Source organism: Gymnoscopelus microlampas, assembly GCF_963454915.1.
Source record: "Gymnoscopelus microlampas genome assembly, chromosome: 11".
Classification (NCBI taxonomy): Eukaryota; Metazoa; Chordata; class Actinopteri; order Myctophiformes; family Myctophidae; genus Gymnoscopelus; species Gymnoscopelus microlampas.
The window spans coordinates 18,133,618-18,155,400 of record NC_139948.1 but is presented as its reverse complement, the minus strand read 5'-3'; the positions used below and the strand labels follow the sequence as shown (position 1 = coordinate 18,155,400).

The 21,783-nt window shown below is 44.2% G+C and overlaps 2 protein-coding genes across 2 annotated transcripts in view; both read right to left on the bottom strand.

The window, feature by feature from the left end:
* Positions 1–370: 370 nt before the first annotated feature.
* LOC311055055 (glycerophosphodiester phosphodiesterase 1-like) lies at positions 371–5,310 on the bottom strand (the record flags this gene model as incomplete). The annotated part of the gene is made up of 6 exons (XM_084071131.1): positions 371–518; positions 1,836–2,047; positions 2,522–2,614; positions 2,995–3,100; positions 4,231–4,406; positions 5,047–5,310. The coding sequence occupies 6 exons, from the start codon at positions 5,308–5,310 to the stop codon at positions 371–373; spliced, it is 999 nt and encodes a 332-aa protein (XP_083927257.1).
* A 1,140-nt stretch (positions 5,311–6,450) lies between these two features.
* dnaaf5 (dynein axonemal assembly factor 5) overlaps positions 6,451–21,783 on the bottom strand; it is a 48,892-nt gene continuing 33,559 nt past the window's right edge. The window contains 4 exon segments of the mRNA XM_084071073.1: positions 6,451–7,025; positions 12,725–12,916; positions 13,806–13,962; positions 17,237–17,387. Coding sequence (XP_083927199.1) covers positions 6,892–7,025; positions 12,725–12,916; positions 13,806–13,962; positions 17,237–17,387 — 634 coding nt within the window. The 3' untranslated portion in view covers positions 6,451–6,891.

The following is a 21,783-nucleotide window of genomic DNA, read 5'->3' as shown; positions in this document are numbered from 1 at the left end:
CAAGCGCACAGCGCCTCGGGCTGTGAGGCGTTGTGCACTTGTAGATCGGCTATTTTTGGCAGAGTTATATACTGTAGATGTAGAGGGGAAAAAGAGCAGCAAAAGTTTCATCTGAAACACAAGTTTAAACAATATAGAGGGGGGTCCCTGCTTCATCTCTCTCTCAGCTAGGGGGTCCATGGCCTGAAAACGTTGAAGACCCCTGATCTAAGTAGTGCCTTACCAGCTATGTTTGTGTGTGTGTGTGTGTGTGTGTGTGTGTGTGTGTGTGTGTGTGTGTGTGTGTGTGTGTGTGTGTGTGTGTGTGTGTGTGTGTGTGTGTGTGTGTGTGTGTGTGTGTGTGTGTGTGTGTGTGTGTGTGTGTGTGTGTTCAGTAGCGAGGGTCACAGTCCTCCAGCAGGCTGTCAGTGATGTAGGAGATCTTGAGGAGGTCTTGGTAGTACTGCTTCTCCACAGCTGTGTTGACGGTCCAGCCCACCACCTCTACCCCTCGCTCTGCCCAGTGCTGAACGTAGTCCCTGGATGAGGACGCCACCGCGAGGAGAGAGACAGCCAGACCAGGAGGCCGACGCAGTGAAAAGAGGAGCAATAAAGAAGCAGGAGAGAGGAGAGGAGCACAGAAGAATGAGTAACCTAAGTGGAGAGTTATCTAAACACGTTTGAAACCTATCATCCCTATTCTGGGGGGAACATTTGGACCCAGTATACAGGTCAAGTTGTCTTAGTGTGGACCGTTTAAGTTAACCAAAGAACAAGGGACACGGGACGGTCAAATGTTTAGGTGATTAATAACTGTAATAAATACAGAATATGAGACCCCAACCATAGTATCACATTCAATGCTCGCAGTGGTGGAAAGTAACTAAGTACATTTACTCAAGTACTGTACTTAACTCTCTCAGTGCCAAGCCCCGAGTTATCCCGAGTTTATTCTGAATGCCCTCAGTGCCAGAACGAGAAATCCCGAGTTTTTACTTAATGTTGTTTTATAGACCGTCACGGTCTGATCTTGAATCTGAAGGGAGCAGTAAAACTGTAGCACAAACGGATACGTAAATAATGGATTTAACGTCATTCTGTTCCTGTCGACGTCATGTTTGTAGTTTTTTTTCTTTCGCCTGTATCTCTGTTTTTTTGTCAATTTTTCCGAGGAGACGCGTGTTTCCAACGGCCTGTAGCGAAGGGGACACTAGCTCCGGATTCAATGTTTTGCTTCCGGAGCAATAGTCTGAGACTCCTGCTCTGGAAACACACAGTGAATCGATCGATAGATATGGATCTAAACTTTTATGACAACTTTAAAACTACTAAAAACACGAAAGTCGCTCGAAAATCGCTTGGCACTGGGTGAGTACATTATGAAAATACTCTGGCAGTCAAAGAGTTAAGTACAATTCTGCTGTACTTTTACTAATATATATATATATATATATATATATATATATATATATATATATATATATATATATATATATAAATATATATATATATATATATATATATATATATATATATATATATATATATATATATATATATATATATATATATATATATATATATATATATATATTTTATTGGCGGTTGCCCCACCTTTACCAGCTGCAACACTGCAAGTGATGAACACATTAATGTATTACTAATTACAACCCAATGATATGATTGTGAAGCAGGCCTTAACACAGGAATGGCACTGAAGCCAATCGTTTTGCACTTTTAGTTTTTAGTTGTAACCGAGTACAGTATGTCTACACTGTGGTATTGCTATATTTGCTTAAGTTCCGCCACAGAATACATGCTCCGGTAGACACACCATCAGCCCACCCTGCACCTACAGCGAGATGAAGTCTGTCTGCATGAGGAAGGCAGAGATGCCACACAGGTGCCACAGCAGGTGGTGGTGGGCCCAGTCCAGCAGCACGTCCAGGACCGCGGTGCAGAACTGACCCCATGACGACAGCGAGCGGGGCGTGCCGTCGGTGTGGCGACTCAGACTCCAGGGCCGGTGGACCAGGGCGGTGACGACCTTGGGATCAGCCTGACGCATCTGAGACACGGCAAAGTTCAGAAGGTCATGGTGTCACTAGATTAGGTGGACGAAACAACATGCTGTTACATACAGACACAAAGAAATGCCCAAAAATGCCTTCAGCCATACTAGAACATTGGATGTTTATTTCTCCCAATTTAGTAATTATGCCAATTGTCCCCGTCACTGTTGACCTCAACTGTGTGGTCTTGGGGAGGGTGTAGTCCAGTGGTTCTCAATCTTTTCAGGTAGGGACCCCCCAAAATAATCATATTTGAACTGGGGACCCCCCAAAATAATCAAAAATAATCATATTTGAACTGGGGACCCCAACCCTGATAAGCAAAGTTGAGGCATTACACACTCACCCTCCCAGTTCTGCTTCATGCTGAACAGGCGCCCCGACCAACCCTCCACTGGCTGTGTGTTTGTGAACTGTTCATTTTTTTTACATTTCCCATGGATGAAGGGCTTTAACTATAGCAAACCCACCTTGTAGATGACTTTGGGTTCAAAGGAGCAAACGATGCTTGAGTTATAAAGGACAGGGTACTTCTTATACATCTCGCTGAGTGCTGAGGCAGCCTGGCCAAACAGAAGATAATGGGAAAAGTAATCACTTCACTGACATGGCTTCCATACGGCAGAATGTTGTGTTTCTGTCCGAGCACAAACAGGCTGATAATGGAAATGTGTTTGGTAACACGAGAGCAACCGTGAGCGAGGCACATGGCTAGGAGGAGGCGAGTGAAATTCCACTAAGAACAACTGTTGTAGAAATAGACAGCTGTGAGTCTTTGTGATCCGCTCCGCTGAGAATGTCTGTGGTTTTAGTGTCTCTAACAGCTGGCTTTTAAGTGCCATAATACTCATACTTCACCAGTAGTCATCTAGTAAATAAATCACCAGTCCCACTGTATTCTTAAAAGTGCCGCATGTCCGGTCATTGCACATTAATGTAGTACCTTATCAGGATCATCTTTCACATCAAAAAAGATGGTCAGCTGGTGTTTGATGCATTCCTTGATGGCCTCCTGCAGAGTGGGAACCTTTTCTCCACTGAATTTCTCCCTGCAGGCAAGGGAAGTATATAATAAGCATGCTAAATTAATTGCTATGGGTCTGCTGTATTGGACGTAGTGGCTCTCTACTAAAGCTTACTCCTGTTCCTTCTCACAACAGAGTTTTGCTTGTCCTTCCTCTATAAATTGCAAAGTTAAATACAAGGGCACTTCTTTATGAAGTCTTATAAACAAATAACAAATAGAATGTCTACTCTGTCCAATTGATTTCCCCCCGCATTTTCCAGTCTGCTGGGAAATATCTGTAGAGTAAACATTCATCATTTGTATACTTTAATGTCAGCAGGCCTTAAAGAGGAGTTGTCATTGGCTTGACTCTTGTCTCTTGTTTGCTTCTTCTACATGATAGAGCCTGTGATGTCTGTGTTTCAATCGCATACTATTGATTACACCTGTGTTTTGTATGTCACTTATTTCTGCCCGAATAGAAATACAAAATAATTGTGCTATCCCTGGACCTGTTGACTGAAGAAAGAAAAAAAACGGATTGAAAAAGTATTTAATTACAAAGACAAAGGAACAAACATTTAGCAACAAACTTTATGGGCAGTGGTAAAGTCCAAGGCTGGTAGGCCTATAAGAATGGACTCCCCATAAACTTACCCTAACCTTAAACACATCTAACCCATGCCTAAACTTAAACTATGGCAGGGCCTAACCTTAACTAAAATGAATTACAAATAGCTTAAACCTGATGTCAGCACCCTTTTTAACCCATTGAGACCGGGAACGCATCTGTGTCATTTTAAGATTTCTTTGGCTATTCAAAAATAGCAGATATACAAGCTCATAGCGCGGCACCGAGTGCCGCACTATGAGCTTGTAGATCTGCTATTTTCGAAAAATCGTGAGATTTTGTGCAAATCTTTGAAACGTTTGTAACTCAAATCTTTGCTTCTGGGGGTCCCTGGAACAAAAATATTTTGAGATGTACATTTTTATTTTATTAAATGTTTTCAAAAAACTTTTACGACTTAGAAAACATTTTTAGAATCGGCCTCAGGTCTTAATGGGTTAATAGACACTTTTGTAAGATTTACCCCCATATCATGCCTGAGTGGATTTGTCTATGTAGTACTGTACGTACGGCTTTGTCCGACTGGTTCAGAAGCAGGTTACCTCAGCCTGTGGCGGGCTGCAGCGTCCAGTCTCCTGAGCTGGGCCAGCTGTAGCCTGCTTACTGGTCCAGAGCCGTTGGTGGTGCGGTCCACCGTGTCGTCGTGCATCAGCACCGCGACTCCATCCGCCGTGAAGCTCAGGTCCAACCCTATCCCAGTGGCCCCGTTCCTACTGGCCTGAGAGAGAGAGAGAGAGAGAGAGAGAGAGAGAGAGAGAGAGAGAGAGAGAGAGAGAGAGAGAGAGAGAGGGACAAAACATTGAAACATTGCTGCCATTTGTTTCAAAGGTTTATCCCAAGCTAACCTTTCCTAATGACTTCTGGCAGCAAATGCACAATTCTTATGGTTTCTTTAGTTTCTCTAAGTTGCAATGTAACACTGTTTATTCCATTTTAATTGTACATAATATTAATTGGTTTTGACAGTTTTATTCCACTTTTGCTTTGGCAATGTAAACATGTTTTCTCATGCCAATAAAGCCCATTTGAGTTGAATTAAATTAAATTGAGAGAGAGAGAGAGAGAGAGAGAGAGAGAGAGAGAGAGAGAGAGAGAGAGAGAGAGAGAGAGAGACACACACACACACACACACACACACACAGATGTAGGCTTAGCTAGTGACATTATTAAGCATAGTTTAAAATAAATATTGCTAAATGTAACTGGACTGGGACTATATATAGGCCTATAGCCTACTATGCGGTGTCAAGTAGCCCATGGATATTGGTATATTGTCGTAATAATCAAATAATAATTCCCATGTGACATATGTCTCATAAGATTAACAGAATGTCCGCATCCTCCTCTGCCTACCTCACCTCTGTGATCGCTGCCAGGGTGTTCTCTGGAGCATCGTGACTGCCGCCACGGTGCGCCACCACGGGCACGGCGGCGTTCAGCGCGCCGTTGGGCCGCAGCACCCGGCTGGCCTGGTCCGATGGGACCTGGGGGAACCGGAACATCACCACGAACACGTAGAGGGACGCGGTGAGGCAGGACGCACCCATGGCGCTCCTCGTCCCCATCAGCACCAGCACGAACAGCGCCGAGAAATACACCAGCTCGTCTCCCGTTTGCAACATGATGATGACGAACACGTAGCGCGGATACCGATCAAAATGAGTGATGATCGATCATTGATCGTCACATAAAAACCTCTAAATGCGAGCTGAATAAAACCCCGTCTAAATGGTCAGTGCCGCATAGGCCTGGTTATAAACCTACATGATCCTAAGCAGCGTCCATAGTACCCTGGCCTGCCCTGTCTGTTGACAACCGGTTCACTTACACACTACAGTCATCTACACTCGCCTCAGCATCATCACATCCCGGCACACTCACTTCATGGTTCTACTGCGCATGTGGTCGTTGCTATGTATTCGATGGATACAGGATAGGTGGGCAGACTGGGCACTATATGGACATCTGGGCACCTCGATGTAAAATTGGCTATTTTGTCCAAAATGTTAAAAATTAAATATTTGGAAAATGTTTTTAAGTAAAGTATACATGACATGATTAAACATTTGATAATTAAGGTCTAATATATTTCTACAATTTCTACACATTGCTACAAAACCTGTATATCCAGTCATTTTGGGGCATAACGTAGAAGTTGAAGGATAAAAATAAGTCATTCAGTCAATAAGTCACAAGATAATGATGTACCGTGCATGTTCACATCATGTATACTTTACATTACTTAAGACCATTTTTCAAATATATATATATTTTTTAACATTTTGGACAAAATAGACAATGTTACAACAAGGTGCCCAGATGTCCCTATAGAGCCCACCTAGCTGACTTATGAAATATGGCGTTGCTATGGAGTACAAAGTAACTAAAGTATGTCATCTCTGCTCACAGTCACACTGCCTCCTCTGTTAGAACCGTAGGCTGCATGCTGTATGGCTGCTTGGCTGCAGTTTGGTCTACAGGTTATGCAAGCAAACCTGTAGCCTACATATAAGGTATAGGCTACATTACAGGTATGTTTCCAGAATCATGGTGGTGTGTAGCATAATTCATTTGCTTTGCATATTTGAATCAACCATCTGTTAAGTATGAAGTATTACTTTTTTAAACATTTGTTTAGAATATAGTGCTAGAAGATAAGATTGTGAGAACTTTATTCATCCCTGTGGGGAAATTCAGGTTTCACACATTCAGGTGTCGTATTATTATTATTCATGACACAAAAGACAAGCAAAACCACACAGTTAATCAAAACAATTTACTTATAAAATGTTCCCAGAACAATTAGCAGTCCAAAAATAAGTATTAAAACAGCACATAAGAAATATATTCATAAGAATGTACACATTTTAGTTGTAGAACAAACGGAAATAAGGCAACATTTGGGACACAGAGACCAGTATATCTAGATGATTTTCCCATGACACGTCATCTTACTTTACTTAATTTTGGGGTCTGTGATGTCTTGTACAAAAAAAAAATCACCAGCATATATGTCATCTTTAATGAATACATGCTGGACCATTGTCGTGCAAAAAAATGTCCCATCATTCTGCAGTGCACTTTGCATTTGACTGTTCACCAGCACTACTTGTACATCTGATACTGAGAGGGGGGGGGGTTCTTCAGGTTGAGGCATAGAGTTCCAGTCAGTGTTTCAGTTGTTATGTGTTACAATGAGTGAGTCACTGGGGCGAGTCAGAGTTGATGTGCTGGAGCAGTTGGTCACAGTAGACGGGGCTGCGCTGTTTGTCCCTCACTGCTTCCACTTCCTTCTTCAGCAGAGCCGGGCAGACTGAACTGCCCTTCTTCAGTACCTCTGAGAACGCACACGCACACACACACACACACACACACACACACACACACACACACACACACACACACACACACAGGATTTGTCAGTGAATACAGAAAAACAGGGGAGATGGGATACTCTAGTAAAAGTTCTCAGTTTGAAGGTAATCTTTTGGGGGATTGGTAGTGAAATAAACTGTAAAAGCAAAAGTCATTGTATAATTTACTTGTATTTAGGTACTGAGAAATGCCACATCCTCAACGTATTTCAACTTCTGTAGTTTAAAGCTGCATTGTATGATATTTGTGACAGGGCACAACACTATGTTTATCAGTTGTATCATACAGCTACACCTTGGCTGACATGTCGCGCTGGCCCCTACAGGTTGAAAAAATGTTCAATTGGCCTGCACTGCTAGCCACACCCCAATCACGATGTAATAGTACCCTTTTAACCATTGACACCAGAGAAAAAACTGGTACTATGACATCACACTCTTGACAGGCGAGACCTGCAGTGCAACCTAGTTGATAGTTTCAACCTGTAGAGGACAGTGCAGTCTTTTGCAAAATGTGACTTCGCGTATATTTACTCTTTAAAGCTTTTCTAAGGCTCGAAGGCGTCCGTGGTCCAATTATGTGTTTTCTCTAAAAGGCACCAGGGGTCCAATTCAGTTTTTTCTTAAAGGCATTGGAGGTCCAGTTCTGCTTTCTTTCTGAGCTGATTTAAATCTAATCAGCATGTTGCCTGATAAACCTTTTAATCTAACTAACTGATAAATTGCATGTGTTCAATAAGAATACTGTATCTCACGTTGTAACAAAAACTAAAGTACTCAGTTACAGCTTAACCCTTAAGGGTTAGCCACAGACTAATCTCTCAAGACAGATTCAGCTGCTTTCAAAGGAAAAATACATTTTTTTCTCCTTTTCTTTCTCCGATGGGTTCCCAGTTTGGCCACAGACAGACATACTGTAAATGCTCTGGCCAAATGCAGTTTTCTGTAGTGTTGACATACAGTCATCAGGCCACCAGATGGCAATGACAAACTATAATATAGCATATCTGACTTTATTATAAACTCCTATGTGCACATGCTACAACCTACCACCAGGTGGCAATACGTCCCTTTCAGATTTGTGTCCCGTTTCCAAACAGCAGGGACAAATTGCAAGAGCTTCAATGCTATCGAGTTACTTGAACCGGTGTCAACGGCAAATGCTCAGGAAACCACATTGAATGAGAACAGCTCCAGTGGTGACACCCCCGTCACTCTGGATGAGTTCGCTCATGTAAACTCATCATCTGATACTTGGCGGAATGCGCCTTTGTTCCTCAAAAGAAGTGGAGGGGGATTTCTTTCCGTCTTTTTTCCACCAGTTGTGTACACTGTCCTGTCTTGTAGTGGGAAGTGGGGAAATGTTAGGGGAGGCATCTGGGAACAAAGGAGAACAATGACGACTTGTGAGCAGGGGGATCTGCTCGTGCCAACGTTAAGTGTGTGCATGTGTGTGAGCGTGTGAGCAGGTATAGCAGACGCTCTGCCAAAGGACTGTGGGATTACCAGAAGAGGGGAGAGAGGAGAGAACTGGGGGGAGGGGGGGTGTGCTGTCCGTCATGCTGTCATGACGGCCTGCAGACGTCGAGCCACTTCACACAGATATGCTTTTGAAATCCAAGAGCCATATAAGAACGGGATTGAGAATAGAAGGAACAAAGATGGAGAGATAAAAAAAAAAGAAAGGAAGAAAGAGATGGGGGTGGGGGGGGGGTGGGGGCGGCTTCAAACGGAGTCATGCATGAGGAGTGCCGGAATGTGTTGAGATTTGTGTTCCGCAGCGTTTATGAGTGGATGATCACTCAGCAAAGCACAATGCGAGCCCGTCTCGTTTTTCGTCCGGGAGACTCCAGAGCATCTCCTCTCTCTCTCGACACACACACGTTTCTTTCCCCCTAAGTGAGACTGAGAAAAAAAATACTCAAAACTAAAAGAAAAAAGAGGCTTTGTTTCCATTCCAGATATCACTCATAGGTCTCGCATTTGGGAAATCCGCGGATCATGTGTATTTTAGCTTGATATTTGGAATCTGTATCAGAGCTGGCGTGGCCGTGGCCCCCGTGTCACTGGGACCTAAAAGGAAGGCTTTTTTTGGAGACATTTCTGCACGCTCAGCGAGGTGAAAGGGAAAAGGGTTTTGAAGAAGAAAAAGAACCAGGATGCTGATGAAAACCAGGACAGATTAGCATTTTCCAGAGATTTGATGAGACAGGTGTCCTGGTTTGTCAAGATGTTGCTCCAAACCCAGACATCTGGTTGGCTTAAGAGACACACGCGCACGCACGCACGCACGCACGCACGCACACGCACACACACACACACACACACACACACACACACACACACACACACACACACACTGTGAGACGTATCTTAGTGAGGTTCATGAAGTAGATTTATATCCCTGTTCTTTATTCCATCTTCTGTAGTCAAGGCTACACCCTTAACAACTACCGGTTATGAGAAAAAAAACAGAAGAGGAGAAAAAAAGGGGACTTATTATTCTTGGACGGGGTTCAAAAGCCCTCTTGCCTGGCTAGAATTCATGGCATGGAAGCTATTGCTGCATCTGGCGAGTGTGAGAATCCTGTGTTTCTCTCTCTCGTCTCCCCGCATGAAGATGAGAGATACCGTACCTAGCGGGGCCTCCCGATCTCTGGCCAAGGCATCAGCGCTCACCTGCCTCCTGTCAAAGGTAATGACAACTAACATCCATGCGAGTGGGAGAAAGCGAAAGTCCAGAGGGGCTCAGAACCACCCCCCACCCACCCACCCACCCTCACCCCCTGACTTCCACACAAAGAGGGTCAGACTTTCCACTGGGCGCATAAATAAAAACACAGCCACTGGAAGTTACGGGATCGTCGTCGAGTCTCTTGGAAAAAAAACACCGGGGCCAGAGGAGGAGGAGGAGGAGGAAGAGGAGGGAGTGATGAGGAAGAGGGAGAAAGAAAGGAGGAAGAGGGGGGGGGGCAGATAAAAGACAAGAGGGATTATGTGGGATGGGTGCGTGGAGAAATGCGGTCTCCATGTGGTTGTGATTACGGGGGGACATGAGGCTCACGTTATAGCCCCACCGCGAGCCCTCAATGCTAGGTGTGCTGGCAGAGGAGAGAGAGGGAAGTGGTGTTGAGCGGAGGGCACCTGTATGGGTGTGTGTGTGTATCACAGAAGCGTTGCACGCACACGCACACACACACACACGCACACGCACCCCCATATCTGGATGTTTCACTCCCTAGCACCCCGGGGCCCTTGACAGACTACCTTTGGCAGGGGGGGGGGGGCTTCGTCCGAGCTTGCTGTCGATGATGAATCGAGTGGAAAAGGAGGATAATGGAGAGCCTTTGAAATGAAGGGTGTGTGCGTTGGCAGCACGCCAGGGCAACACGATGGTTTTGGATTATGTGCAGGAGGGGGGTTCCCCCCGTTAATAATGCCTCTCATCCCCTGTGCGAGTGCCTCTGATCACTAGCGAGACTCTGGTGTCATCATCATCACCTCATATTCACCATCATCAGCCCTCTCTCCACTATCTCTACACCAGCATGATGTGCGTATCAGTATAATTCATGGTATCACACAGCACATCGTTCTCTCCGGGTAACGCATACCGTACAGACGTACACACACACACATTTGATACATATAGGCTTAACATGTTTTACATTAGTGCATGTGCCCCTGCAATGTCATCCACACAACCCACTCCCTGTTCTTATCTGGAGTGGTATTAATCCATTAAGACCGGGAACGCATCTGTGTCATTTTAAGATTTCTTTGGGCTATTCAAAAATAGCAGATCTACAAGCTCGTAGCGCGGCACTCGGTGCAGTGCGATTTTTTTTAAACTCAAATCTTTGCTTCTGGAGATTCTACAAATGTATTCTAAATCCTACGTTTTTTAAAATTCTTATTATGTTTATGCTATGTTTTGTACTTATGTTGCTATATTATCAATGGTTTTCAAACTTTTTTCATGTCAAGGACCCCCAAAATAATATGTGTTTGTCCGCGGACCCCCTCCCATCTAAAAATATTTTGTTCCAGGGACCTCCAGAAGCAAACATTTGAGTTAAAAATGTATTAAAAATATTTGCAAAAATGTTCACGATTTTTCAAAAAAATAGCAGATCTACAAGCTCATAGCGCTTTGAGCTTGTAGATCTGCTATTTCTTGAATATCCAAAGAAATCTTAAAATGACACAGATGCGTTCCCGAACTTCCCGGTCTAAATGGGTTAACATCCCGTCACGATCACCCATTAAAAGACTTGTTAAAAACGAATTAAAGACCACCTAGAGAATAACTAGGTTTCATCCAGGTTGTAGTAATTATGATTAACAGCGAGCATGAGCAGACGCAAAGGGTCAATGGTTTAAAATCCCTCCCTGTGTGTGACTGTTTTACCTAGCACAGCATTCCACACACACACACACACACACACACACACACACACACACACACACACACACACACACACACACACACACACACACACACACACACACACACACACACAGGGTTTTTCAATGAGCATCTCCACTGAAGGAAAATATGAAGCCCTAGGTAGAACATGGGAGAAGGTAATGCCAAAGTTTGGTGTGAGGGGAGTGAATCTTTGTTGTATTTTGCTGTAAACAGAACCATGCCGAGTTTTTCCATGACTGACTCTTTTTACAGAGTGGCTCTGCGTTAGTCTAGCCGTTTATAAGAGAGTCGGGTCGGGGTGTGTGTGTGCGTGTGTGTGTGTGTGTGTGTGTGTGTGTGTGTGTGTGCCACTAGACCACGTTTCGTGTACACACAGCCAGTAGGCTAATTTAGTGCCTCCAACACATTTTCATACGTATACGTTTTATACTTTATGAAATATTTAACTTTGGTTTTATAATGGAAGTCAAGGGGGCTCAAATCTGGTTGAAACCTCAAATTCTGAGTCATACATCATAGATATATCATAGATGACTGACGTCATAGATGACTGTAGTCATCTATGACTCTTGGTCTTGTTACTTCAAGATTGTAAAAACCACGACGTGTGAGGACAGTCAGCCATCTTCAATATACTTCTATCCAGTGGTGTAAAGTAACTAAGTACATTTACTCAAGTACTGTATTAAGTACAATTTTGAGGTACTTTTACTTTACTGGAGTATTTCCAATTGTCTATACTTTAACTTCTACTCCACTACATCTCAGAGGCAAATATTGTACTTTTACTCCACTACAATTATTTGAAAACTTTAGTTACTAGTTACTTTGCAGATATAAATTATCACATTATAAAACATACATTAACCACTTTAGCCCTATTTTATACCTAGGCAATTTGAAAATAGCCGATCTACAAGCTCACAACCGCGACGCGTTGTGAGCTTGTAGATCTGCTATTTTCAAACATTTTAGTAATTTTACTTCAAGTTAATTTTGATACCAATACTTTTGTACTTTTACTCAAGTAAATTTTGAATTACAGACTTTCACTTGTAACAGAGTACTTCTACATTGCAGTATCGATACTTTTACTTAAGTAAAACATTTTAGTACTTTTTCCACCACTCAATCTATCTCAGAAGAAAGCCCTTTAGCGTCAAAGCCATCGACGCTCCGACCTAAATCTCGACGTCGCAAGTTAGAAGAATCCCTGGCCTTAAGTCTCACCCAGCACTCGTTCCCGCATGGCGGCGTCGGGGTCGTCCAGGTGCAGGAGGAGCTGCTGGAACAGGAACTCCAGGTGCAGCCTGCAGAGCTGGGGGTTGTAGTCTTTACTCAGGCTGGACAGCCAGCGGTCCAGGGTCCTCAGAGCCACGGCGCGCACCTCCTCACTGCTGTCATCCAGACGCTTCAGCACGTCTGTGGACCCAACACCAGTGTTGATTTTGACAGCAAATTTTGATTTAGCTTTAGTCATAGTCTTTTGAATAAAATTCCATTTAGTTTTAGTCATATTTGAGTCACCTGAAATGTTACATTTTTTGTCTAGTTTTAATCGACTAAATATCATAAGATTATAGTCGACTAAATCTACAGTTGATTTAGTCGACTATAATAGCCGTGATGGCGTCGTAATGGCTGATATTACACTTTGTTGCATGCTGAAAATAGCAGATCTACAAGCTCACAACGCGTCGCGCTGCGACGCGTTGTGCGCTTGTAGATCTGCTATTTTCAGAGCGCAACACCCGAGCGCCACCAAACATAAAACGACTTGTCTTTTAGTTCTACTGGATCTCTTCTCCACTAGTTAACGTTTTTGTCTAGTTTTTATTTGTTGACGAAATTGTCAATATATTTAGTCTTATCTTACTTAGTTTTAGTCATCATAGCCTAGTTTTTATTTAGTTCTTATTTAGTTTTCGTCAGTGAAAAAAGGTAGTCGACACAGGCGCTCAGCATCAAAGGTTGGACTGGGGGGTAAGACCCTGCGACATACTAGCGTTGCATGCGTGCGTGCGTGCGCATGTCCTCTACCTCAGTGGTTCTCAACCAGTGGTCCGGGGACCACCGGTGGTCCGGGGATAATTATTATCCCCGGGATAATAATTACTTAATTTACAAGAAGTCTACACAATTAGAGAATGTAGAAGAATTGTCATTTTGACAAAATGTTATCCAACGATAACAAAACATTCTACGTTTTGGGTCTGCGAGGCTAAATCTCATCAAACGGTGGTCCGTGGCTCAAATGGCGAATAGATAACGGTCCTTGATTATGAAATAGGTTGAACACCACTGAGTCTACCTGGGTAGATCTTGTTGAGGGCATCAGGATGCAGACTGGGTCCTATTAGTTTGAGCATGGTGAAGAGGGACCGACAGGCGAGCAGTCTGGCCATCTGAGAGTCTTCCTCCAGGGCCGACAACACCTGCGGAGTCAGCTTCTCCTCCAGGCACACCAACTGCAGACACACACACACACACACACACACACACACACACACACACACACACACACTCACACACACACACACACACACACACACACACACACACACACACACACACACACACACACACACACACACACACACACACACACACACACACACACACACACACACACACTTTGAGCAGCAGGACATTGCGGTTTGCCCGAATTTGCTCTTTTTTACACCCGCGCCCAGTGGAGTGGGGTGTATTGTAATCCAGGGGTCTTCAACGTTTTCAGGCCAAGGACCCCCTAGCTGAGAGAAAGATGAAGCAGGGACCCCCTCTATATCGTACAAAATTGTGTTTCCGATTTTTTACTCATGGTCTGCTCTTTTTCGCCCTCTACACCAAACCTCTTTGCCAAAAATAGCCGATCTACAAGCTCACAACGCCTCGCAGCGTGAGGCGTTGTGAGCTTGTAGATCGACTATTTTTGGCTCCTCAGAAAATGGTTGCTTTAGGGTTCAAGTGGTTAATGTAAAAACAATTATAATAATCCTATCACACAAAGAATTGGCGGACCCCCTGTAATAGGTCTGAGGACCCCCTAGGGGTCCCGGACCCCCTGTTGAAGACCCCTGTATGTAATCGCTGGCCTCTTTGTCACAGTGATCACTTGGACGGCTTCATTCCTAATTTTGGATCAAACTTGGCAGATTGTGTGGAGGGTATAGAGTCAGGACCTGGTAGGATAGGAAAGTTATGGTATGACAATTGGCAGCTTATAAAAATTGTACTTTAGATCACAGAACGGTAACAGTAATGTTTCACTGTGTGTCCCCCAGTCAGAGCATATGTTGAAAGACATAAGGCCTAGAAGTTATTAACATGGAGAGTTTGGAAACGAAGCCTGAATACCGTCGTGGGATGCATAACAGTAAATCTGTGATGTTTTGGAAGTTGACACTTTTATGAACGTGTGGGTTTTTGAAATGCGGAGATTGAATTAAAGCGGAGATGAAATTAAGTATAGCAGACGTGGCGTATGCCTGTTAGGACTGGACTTCGGTCAGTTTGTACAGAAACACAAATGCGTGACTTCAGCCGTCTTGTCGGTGACGGACGTTCATCACACCAGAAGATGACAAACACAGGAAATGGACAAACGAGGTGAAGCTGTGCATGTCGTCAAGTCTCGATGTGTTTTTTGCGGAGGTGATGGCTAAAACCGCTGTCATGCTATCTGTTTGCTATCGTAACTGTGCAAGGCAAAACATAAAAAAAGGAGCCAGGAGTGAGAGACGGAAAGAGGGTTTGGCAGAGAGGTGAGCATTACATCAGTGACAATCTGAGGGTGCCAAGTGTAAGTGGAGCAGCTAATTGTTTTAACAGGAAGGAGTTGGGGAACAATGTCCCACTGACAAAGACTGTTTAATTTACCTTGGGAAATACTTTCTCACTCTCAGGCAGACACGCGCGCGCGAGCGCGAGCACAAAAACACACGCACGCACCCTTGTGTTGTTGGTGTGGTTGCCCATAGGCAGTAATTGCAGCTATTATAATAGTATAGCATCTTATATTTATATTGGGATAGGGTTATTGCCTAGCTATAAACACTGCCCTTAAGATTTAGATTTGAACTTGAATCGGTGCATGCGTGCACGGCATGCACACTACAAACCATTAACAGGGGAGGGGTGGCAATCAGTTCTGACTGGTCACCTCGCAAGGACAAAACACAGCAAGGTCAGAGGGCGTGAGTGTGTGTATGACTGGTCACACACACACACACACACGCGCGCACGCACACGCTCGCACGCCATGTGGGCCCGTGGGTGTGTCCCAGTGATAGCTGCGAGTTCAACACACATGCACGGTGCAGCACAAAGGAAGCATTGTTCCATGGGGACAAAGGTATGTGAACCCGCTCGCCCCCGTATACACCTGCTGCCCGGCTCCGGCCAACTCTTACGGCCGAGGGGGACGGGGGGACGGGGGACGGGACGGGGGGACAGTATATTTGACTAAATGGCCTCGCGGGGCCATCTATGTAGATGTGGAATGGACTAAACAGAGGGAGAGTTTGAGGTAAATGTCATCTCCTGTAGGGTTAGTGGAATGCCCCGAACCGCTTCCCTTCTTTTACAGCTGACGTACGGTACTGTCAAACGCTTCTGCAGACAAAAGGTTGAACATGTGCACCTTCTCTGAGGGAGCTTAGGCTGAACGGGTACTTTCCGACACAGCGTTGTTGTAGTTTTTGAGTGGTGCCAACCACTCCTATATCTGACCTTGTCTGTGTGTCCGGGTGTATGTATGTCCAATAAACAAACATTGATGACAACATCAATACGGGGCTCATCAAAGGCACCACTCTCTTCACACAGGGTGTGATTTTTTTACCCACTATGTAGATCAGGGGTGGGCAACTTTGACGATGGAGAGCGCCTATATATTTCCACACTCACTCCAGAGGGCCACATTGCATAATACTGTCGGGCAGACACCTCTTATCTCCGTATTTTAACTTTGTTTTTCGTAAATTAATGCTGTACTTCGTCATTCTTTGTCACACAAAAGTAGCAATCTCTCTGTGGACAAATCCGATATCTGATCTGAAAGATCTACTGACTCGATGCTGTGGTTGTGTTGTGGGACTATGTGGAAGGAGGGCGGGGTGGGAAGGGATGGGGGGATGAAGAGGGGGTAAAGGGAGAGGGGTGGGGGATACTGATGTTATTTATGATTATTGTTTAATTGAAATGCATATTTGTCTGTAATTTGGAAAAATCAATAAAAATTGAATAACAAAAAAAAATAGCCGATCTACAAGCTCAAAACGCGTTTTGAGCTTGTACTGTAGATCTGCTATTTTTGCTATTTTTGAATTGGAATTCTGTTTTTTTTTGTACTATTTTTTAATTGAAATCCTGAAAATTACCATTTTGATTTAATTTCAAACGCATTTAGTTATACTTATGTTAACTTTATGAACTTAAATACAAATATATTGGATACAAACAAGACAATAGAATTTATATTAAGCTACCAATATAGACTGAAGTAATTAAAGCGGGTCATGTTTGCATGTTTGGAATTGTAACCGCTGAATTCAATAATATGTCAGTATTCCGATATTAACCTGCGGGCCGCATTAAGTGAAGGTGGGGGCCGCCAGTTGCCCATGTATGCACTATGTAGATACATTGTAGGTTTTGGCTGCCATCTGTGTGTGTTGCATGGATCCCTCTGCGTGTGTGTTTAATGTGTGCCAGTGCGAAAGTGTTTGTGTGAGCATGGACCTGTCCGGGTGTGATGGCCCCTCCATGCAGCAGGGCGAGCAGACAGCTGAGGGCCGAGGTGCGGATGGCTGCAGAAGTGCGGCCCGCCTGCCACACTAGGTTAGGGAGCAGCACCTCACGTAGAAACCTCTCTGACTCTGTTCTGAAACACCTAGAGAAAGACAGAGACACAGAGACGGTGAGAGAGAGACATAGACGGTGAGAGAGATAAATATTCGTCTCTAAAGCCCGACCCATGCCAGAGTTTTGGGTCTGATCTCAAAATTGTGAATTGTGTCCAAGCCCATTACCAATGTTTTGACTGATAAATTGTCAAAAAGTGCACAAATCAATTCGAATCAATTTGCTGCAAATTGATATCAAGCTCACATCACGTCGCAACAGATTGGGTGTTTCTGAACATTTCTGGGGACTTTTGAAGACTTTTGCTTTTAAACCTTTTATGACATGCCCAAAATAGGAGCACCAGGTTGAAAGTGGTTAAAGATCATGACACATTGGCTGCATAAATTGCTTATACCGATGTTGTCAAAAAAGGCAAATAAATGGCCGATATATTGGCTAGACTGATATATCGGTCTGGCTCTATAGTCATCTGGTTTGCTGCATGGTATTTTAAGATCCCACAGAACTCCAATAAAACGGTGTCAGTGCTGAACCCCAGTTTGGCAGGTGATAAATGAGTCATCCTCGGTGACTGATGAGGATCGTCGGGGGACGTAATGAAGGGACCGCATGGACCCACATGACTTCACCCTCACGGCAAACTGTCGAACAGTGGCTGACAAGGCTGAGGGGAGAGAGACAGACAGACACTCCTTTATCTCTCACACTCTCTCTATCCTGACAGAGTAACGTAAAGAACGGAGCATCTGGATGTGCTTCGACCGCTCCCTTTTCCACGCTGACTTGGGCCGAACTGACAGCCAATCACGCGCCACCAGACCCTGCTGCGCCACTTGCTTCCACTTCACGGCAAACCTTCATCACGGCTCTCGTTGATCCCACCGGTATTATTAGAACTATTCTGATGTTAGATTAACTCCCATTTATGGACGGCTCGGTCGGCTGGCGTAGCGGTCCGGGCTAATGCTTAACCCATTAAGGCCTGAGGTTCCGATTCTACAAAATGTCTGCTAATTCCTAACAGTTTAAAAAAAAACAACGTTTGTTGCTATATCAGTGGTTCTCAAACTTTTTCATGTCAAGGACCCCAAAATGTATATGTATTTGGCCGCGGACCCCCATCTCAAAATAATGTTGTTCCAGGGACCCCCAGAAGCAAAGATTTGAGTTCCAAACGTTCGTTTTAAAAATATATATATTCAATGTTTTGCACACATTTTCTCGATTTAAAAATGTAGTGAAATACCACCACTTTAAAACTAATCAGCATGTTGTATGTTAAGTTTCCATCAAAGTAACTGATAATGGTGTTCAATGAAAATGCTGTAAATCACATTGTAGCCAGAACTAAAGTACTCAGTTAACCCAGCTTAACCCTTAAGGGACGCAAGGGTTCACATGGTTCAGCCCCATTTAAAACCTCGTCTTATGATGGTGTCCCCGTGGTGAGAATAGCTGACTTACAACCTCAACGCATTGCATCACGACGCATTGTAAGTTATTGACATTGCAATTTCACCTACCGGTACGGTGACATGCCCAAAATAGGGATGCCAGGTTCAAAGTGGTTAAATGTGTCTTTAGAATTAATTTGCCAATAGAGGGAGCCGACGTCCCAACAATACAGCCAGATGGGGGAGCTTGTTCTATTTGTCCCATATGGTTGTGGATAGCTCGTTATAAATAATGCTAAAGACATAAAGAGACATGCGTGTCCACATCTGAGAGACCATGTCCAAGGTGTGTAAAAGCATTCATCCTGGCATCCCAACTTTGGGCAATCTTTTATAAAATTTCAGAAATAACCTTTTAGCTATTTGTCGTACAACGAAGTACAGTATATGGTTTTAAAGCAATGGAACGTCCCAAACAAAAAACACACACACGCACACGCGCACACACACACACACACACACACACACACACACACACACACACACACACACACACACACACACACACACACACACACACACACACACACACACACACACACACACACACACACACACACACACACACACACACACACACACACAGCTTACCTCATCCCCCGTGTGTGAGAGGGAAATGTAGATTTTTAGGCTGTATTCCCCATCTCTCACATATCACATTCCTTCTACTTACATTTCACTGTCACCTTTTAATCTCAGCTATCAAATCCACATGCAACAGCCATATTATGTTTATATGTGTGCGCGCCTGTGTGTGTGTGTGTGTGTGTGTGTGTGTGTGTGTGTGTGTGTGTAATGAAAGGCACCCGTCCGAACACAATCTTGCTTTCCCTTTCTCCCTTGTTCTAACGGCTGAGCTGTCATTATGTCATTTGGGATGGCAGAACAAAGAGCGGAGCGTTTTCTGCAGAACTATCATTGTCCCCTTTGATGACATAGTGAGTGTGTGTGTGTGTGGGCTGCAATCTGCACGGGAGAGAGAGAGAGACATAATAAATCACAAGCCAATGAAATAATATGAATGGAAATACGAATGTATACGGCTGCCTAACTCCCCCCCCACACACCAGACTTCAGTGCCGGTTTTGAAGTCTTCTGAACGTGTAATGGGATTTCTGACTCCTGATGGGTGTCCTGTGATTATCAGAGAAGATATGATGACACGGCGTATGAAAGGAGCAGTTATAGCAGCGTAGGTGGCCAGGATATGAGTTGGGACAGTGACAGGGCATTGTTTTATTCAAAGTGCACACGCACGCATGAAATAATGCCATGACACTTGAAAAGAAAAGTTCTTCTTACCAAATTTCCCTTATTTTAACCCTTTAAGACCTGGAACGCATCCGTGTCATTTTTTCATATGAGCTACAAAGCATTCTTTTATACTTTGGCTATTCAAAAATAGCAGATATAAGCGCGGCACCGAGTCTATTATTTTAAAGCGAACATTTTTAACTCAAATCTTTGCTTCTGGGGGTCCCTGGAACAAAATATTTTGAGATGGGGGTCCATGGAACAAAATGTTTGGAGATGGGGGTCCGCGGCCAAATACATATCATTTTGGGGGTCCTTGACATGAAAAAGTTAAAGCACCACTGATACAGAAACAGGGGGCTATGGTGGCGATACGTTTTTGGCTTCCATATCCGTTGTTTGGCGCATCATGTCAGAGACACCTCGCGTCCTTTCTACTGATGCCAGTTTCGTTGCAAACGGAGCCGGGTGGGGGGACTTCTAATCTAACTCATGCCTCAAATGGACTGGCTGAGCCACGCGCACCACCATGACCTCACGACAACCTTCTTGGCTGCGGATGGTGGTGATGCCATGCGGTGATGAGTTTTTTTTAACCTTTTTTTTTATTTTATTTTGACTGATGGAGCCAACTGCTGCACAGACAAACCGCCGGAGCACTGCAGCGCATGGCCCTGGGACTCAACGCATTCCTGCAAATTAGAGCTCGGGGGGGGGGGGGGGGGCAAAACGCGTGCGGGGGGGGGGTTCTGGAGGTGGAGGAGAGGAAGGGGGAATTTACTGAAGAGGAACCCCTGCAAATAAGGAGCTCTTCTCCGAGCATCAGCTCAGCTCATAACTGTTCCCGATCCAGAAGCCTCTCTCTGTTCAGTCTCTTCAGTTCTAGGAGAGGTTTGGGGCTTACCGAGACTAACCTTGGTGTCCATATTTTGGGCAGATTTTCTGATATTTTCCAAAATAATAAAAACAAAAAAAAAACAATGCCAGTTTATTTTCAAAAACATTCAAACATTTTCAAATCTTTCAAATATAAACGAAATGTTCAAACGTAAGCGAAAATACCAGATCTACAAACTTGCGGTTAATAACTTGTGGCATAACCATTAAACAACAACACACACACACACACACACACACACACACACACACACACACACACACACACACACACACACACACACACACACACACACACACACACACACACACACACACACACACACACACACACACACACACACACACACACACACACAGAGTAGAGAGGCATGTTGGTATGCATGTGTGATGATGAACTAGTTTGACTACCGGGTCCATCTGTTCCCCCCTCCACACTCCACCGCAACCTGACTCAACTCCCGTGGGACTGCTTACAATGGGGATGGTGAGAGACGGGTGGAGTTTGGAATGGGACTCCTGGTCTATGAAATACCATTAACCGTAATATGTGGATATTGACCTCTCATCACCTCTGAATCAACCACAGGCCTGAGGCCACCCTATCAAGCTGCCACTGACCTAGTGGAAATAGAATGGTGTGTGTGTGTGTGTGTGTGTGTGTGTGTGTGTGTGTGTGTGTGTGTGTGTGTGTGTGTGTGTGTGTGTAAGGGAAAGGGAAAGTGTGCCTGTTTGTTTTTGGCAATAGTCTCTCTACTGAGCGGGGGGCTAATTTGCAGGTTAATGAGAGGAAAGGAATACAAATATGAGGTGATG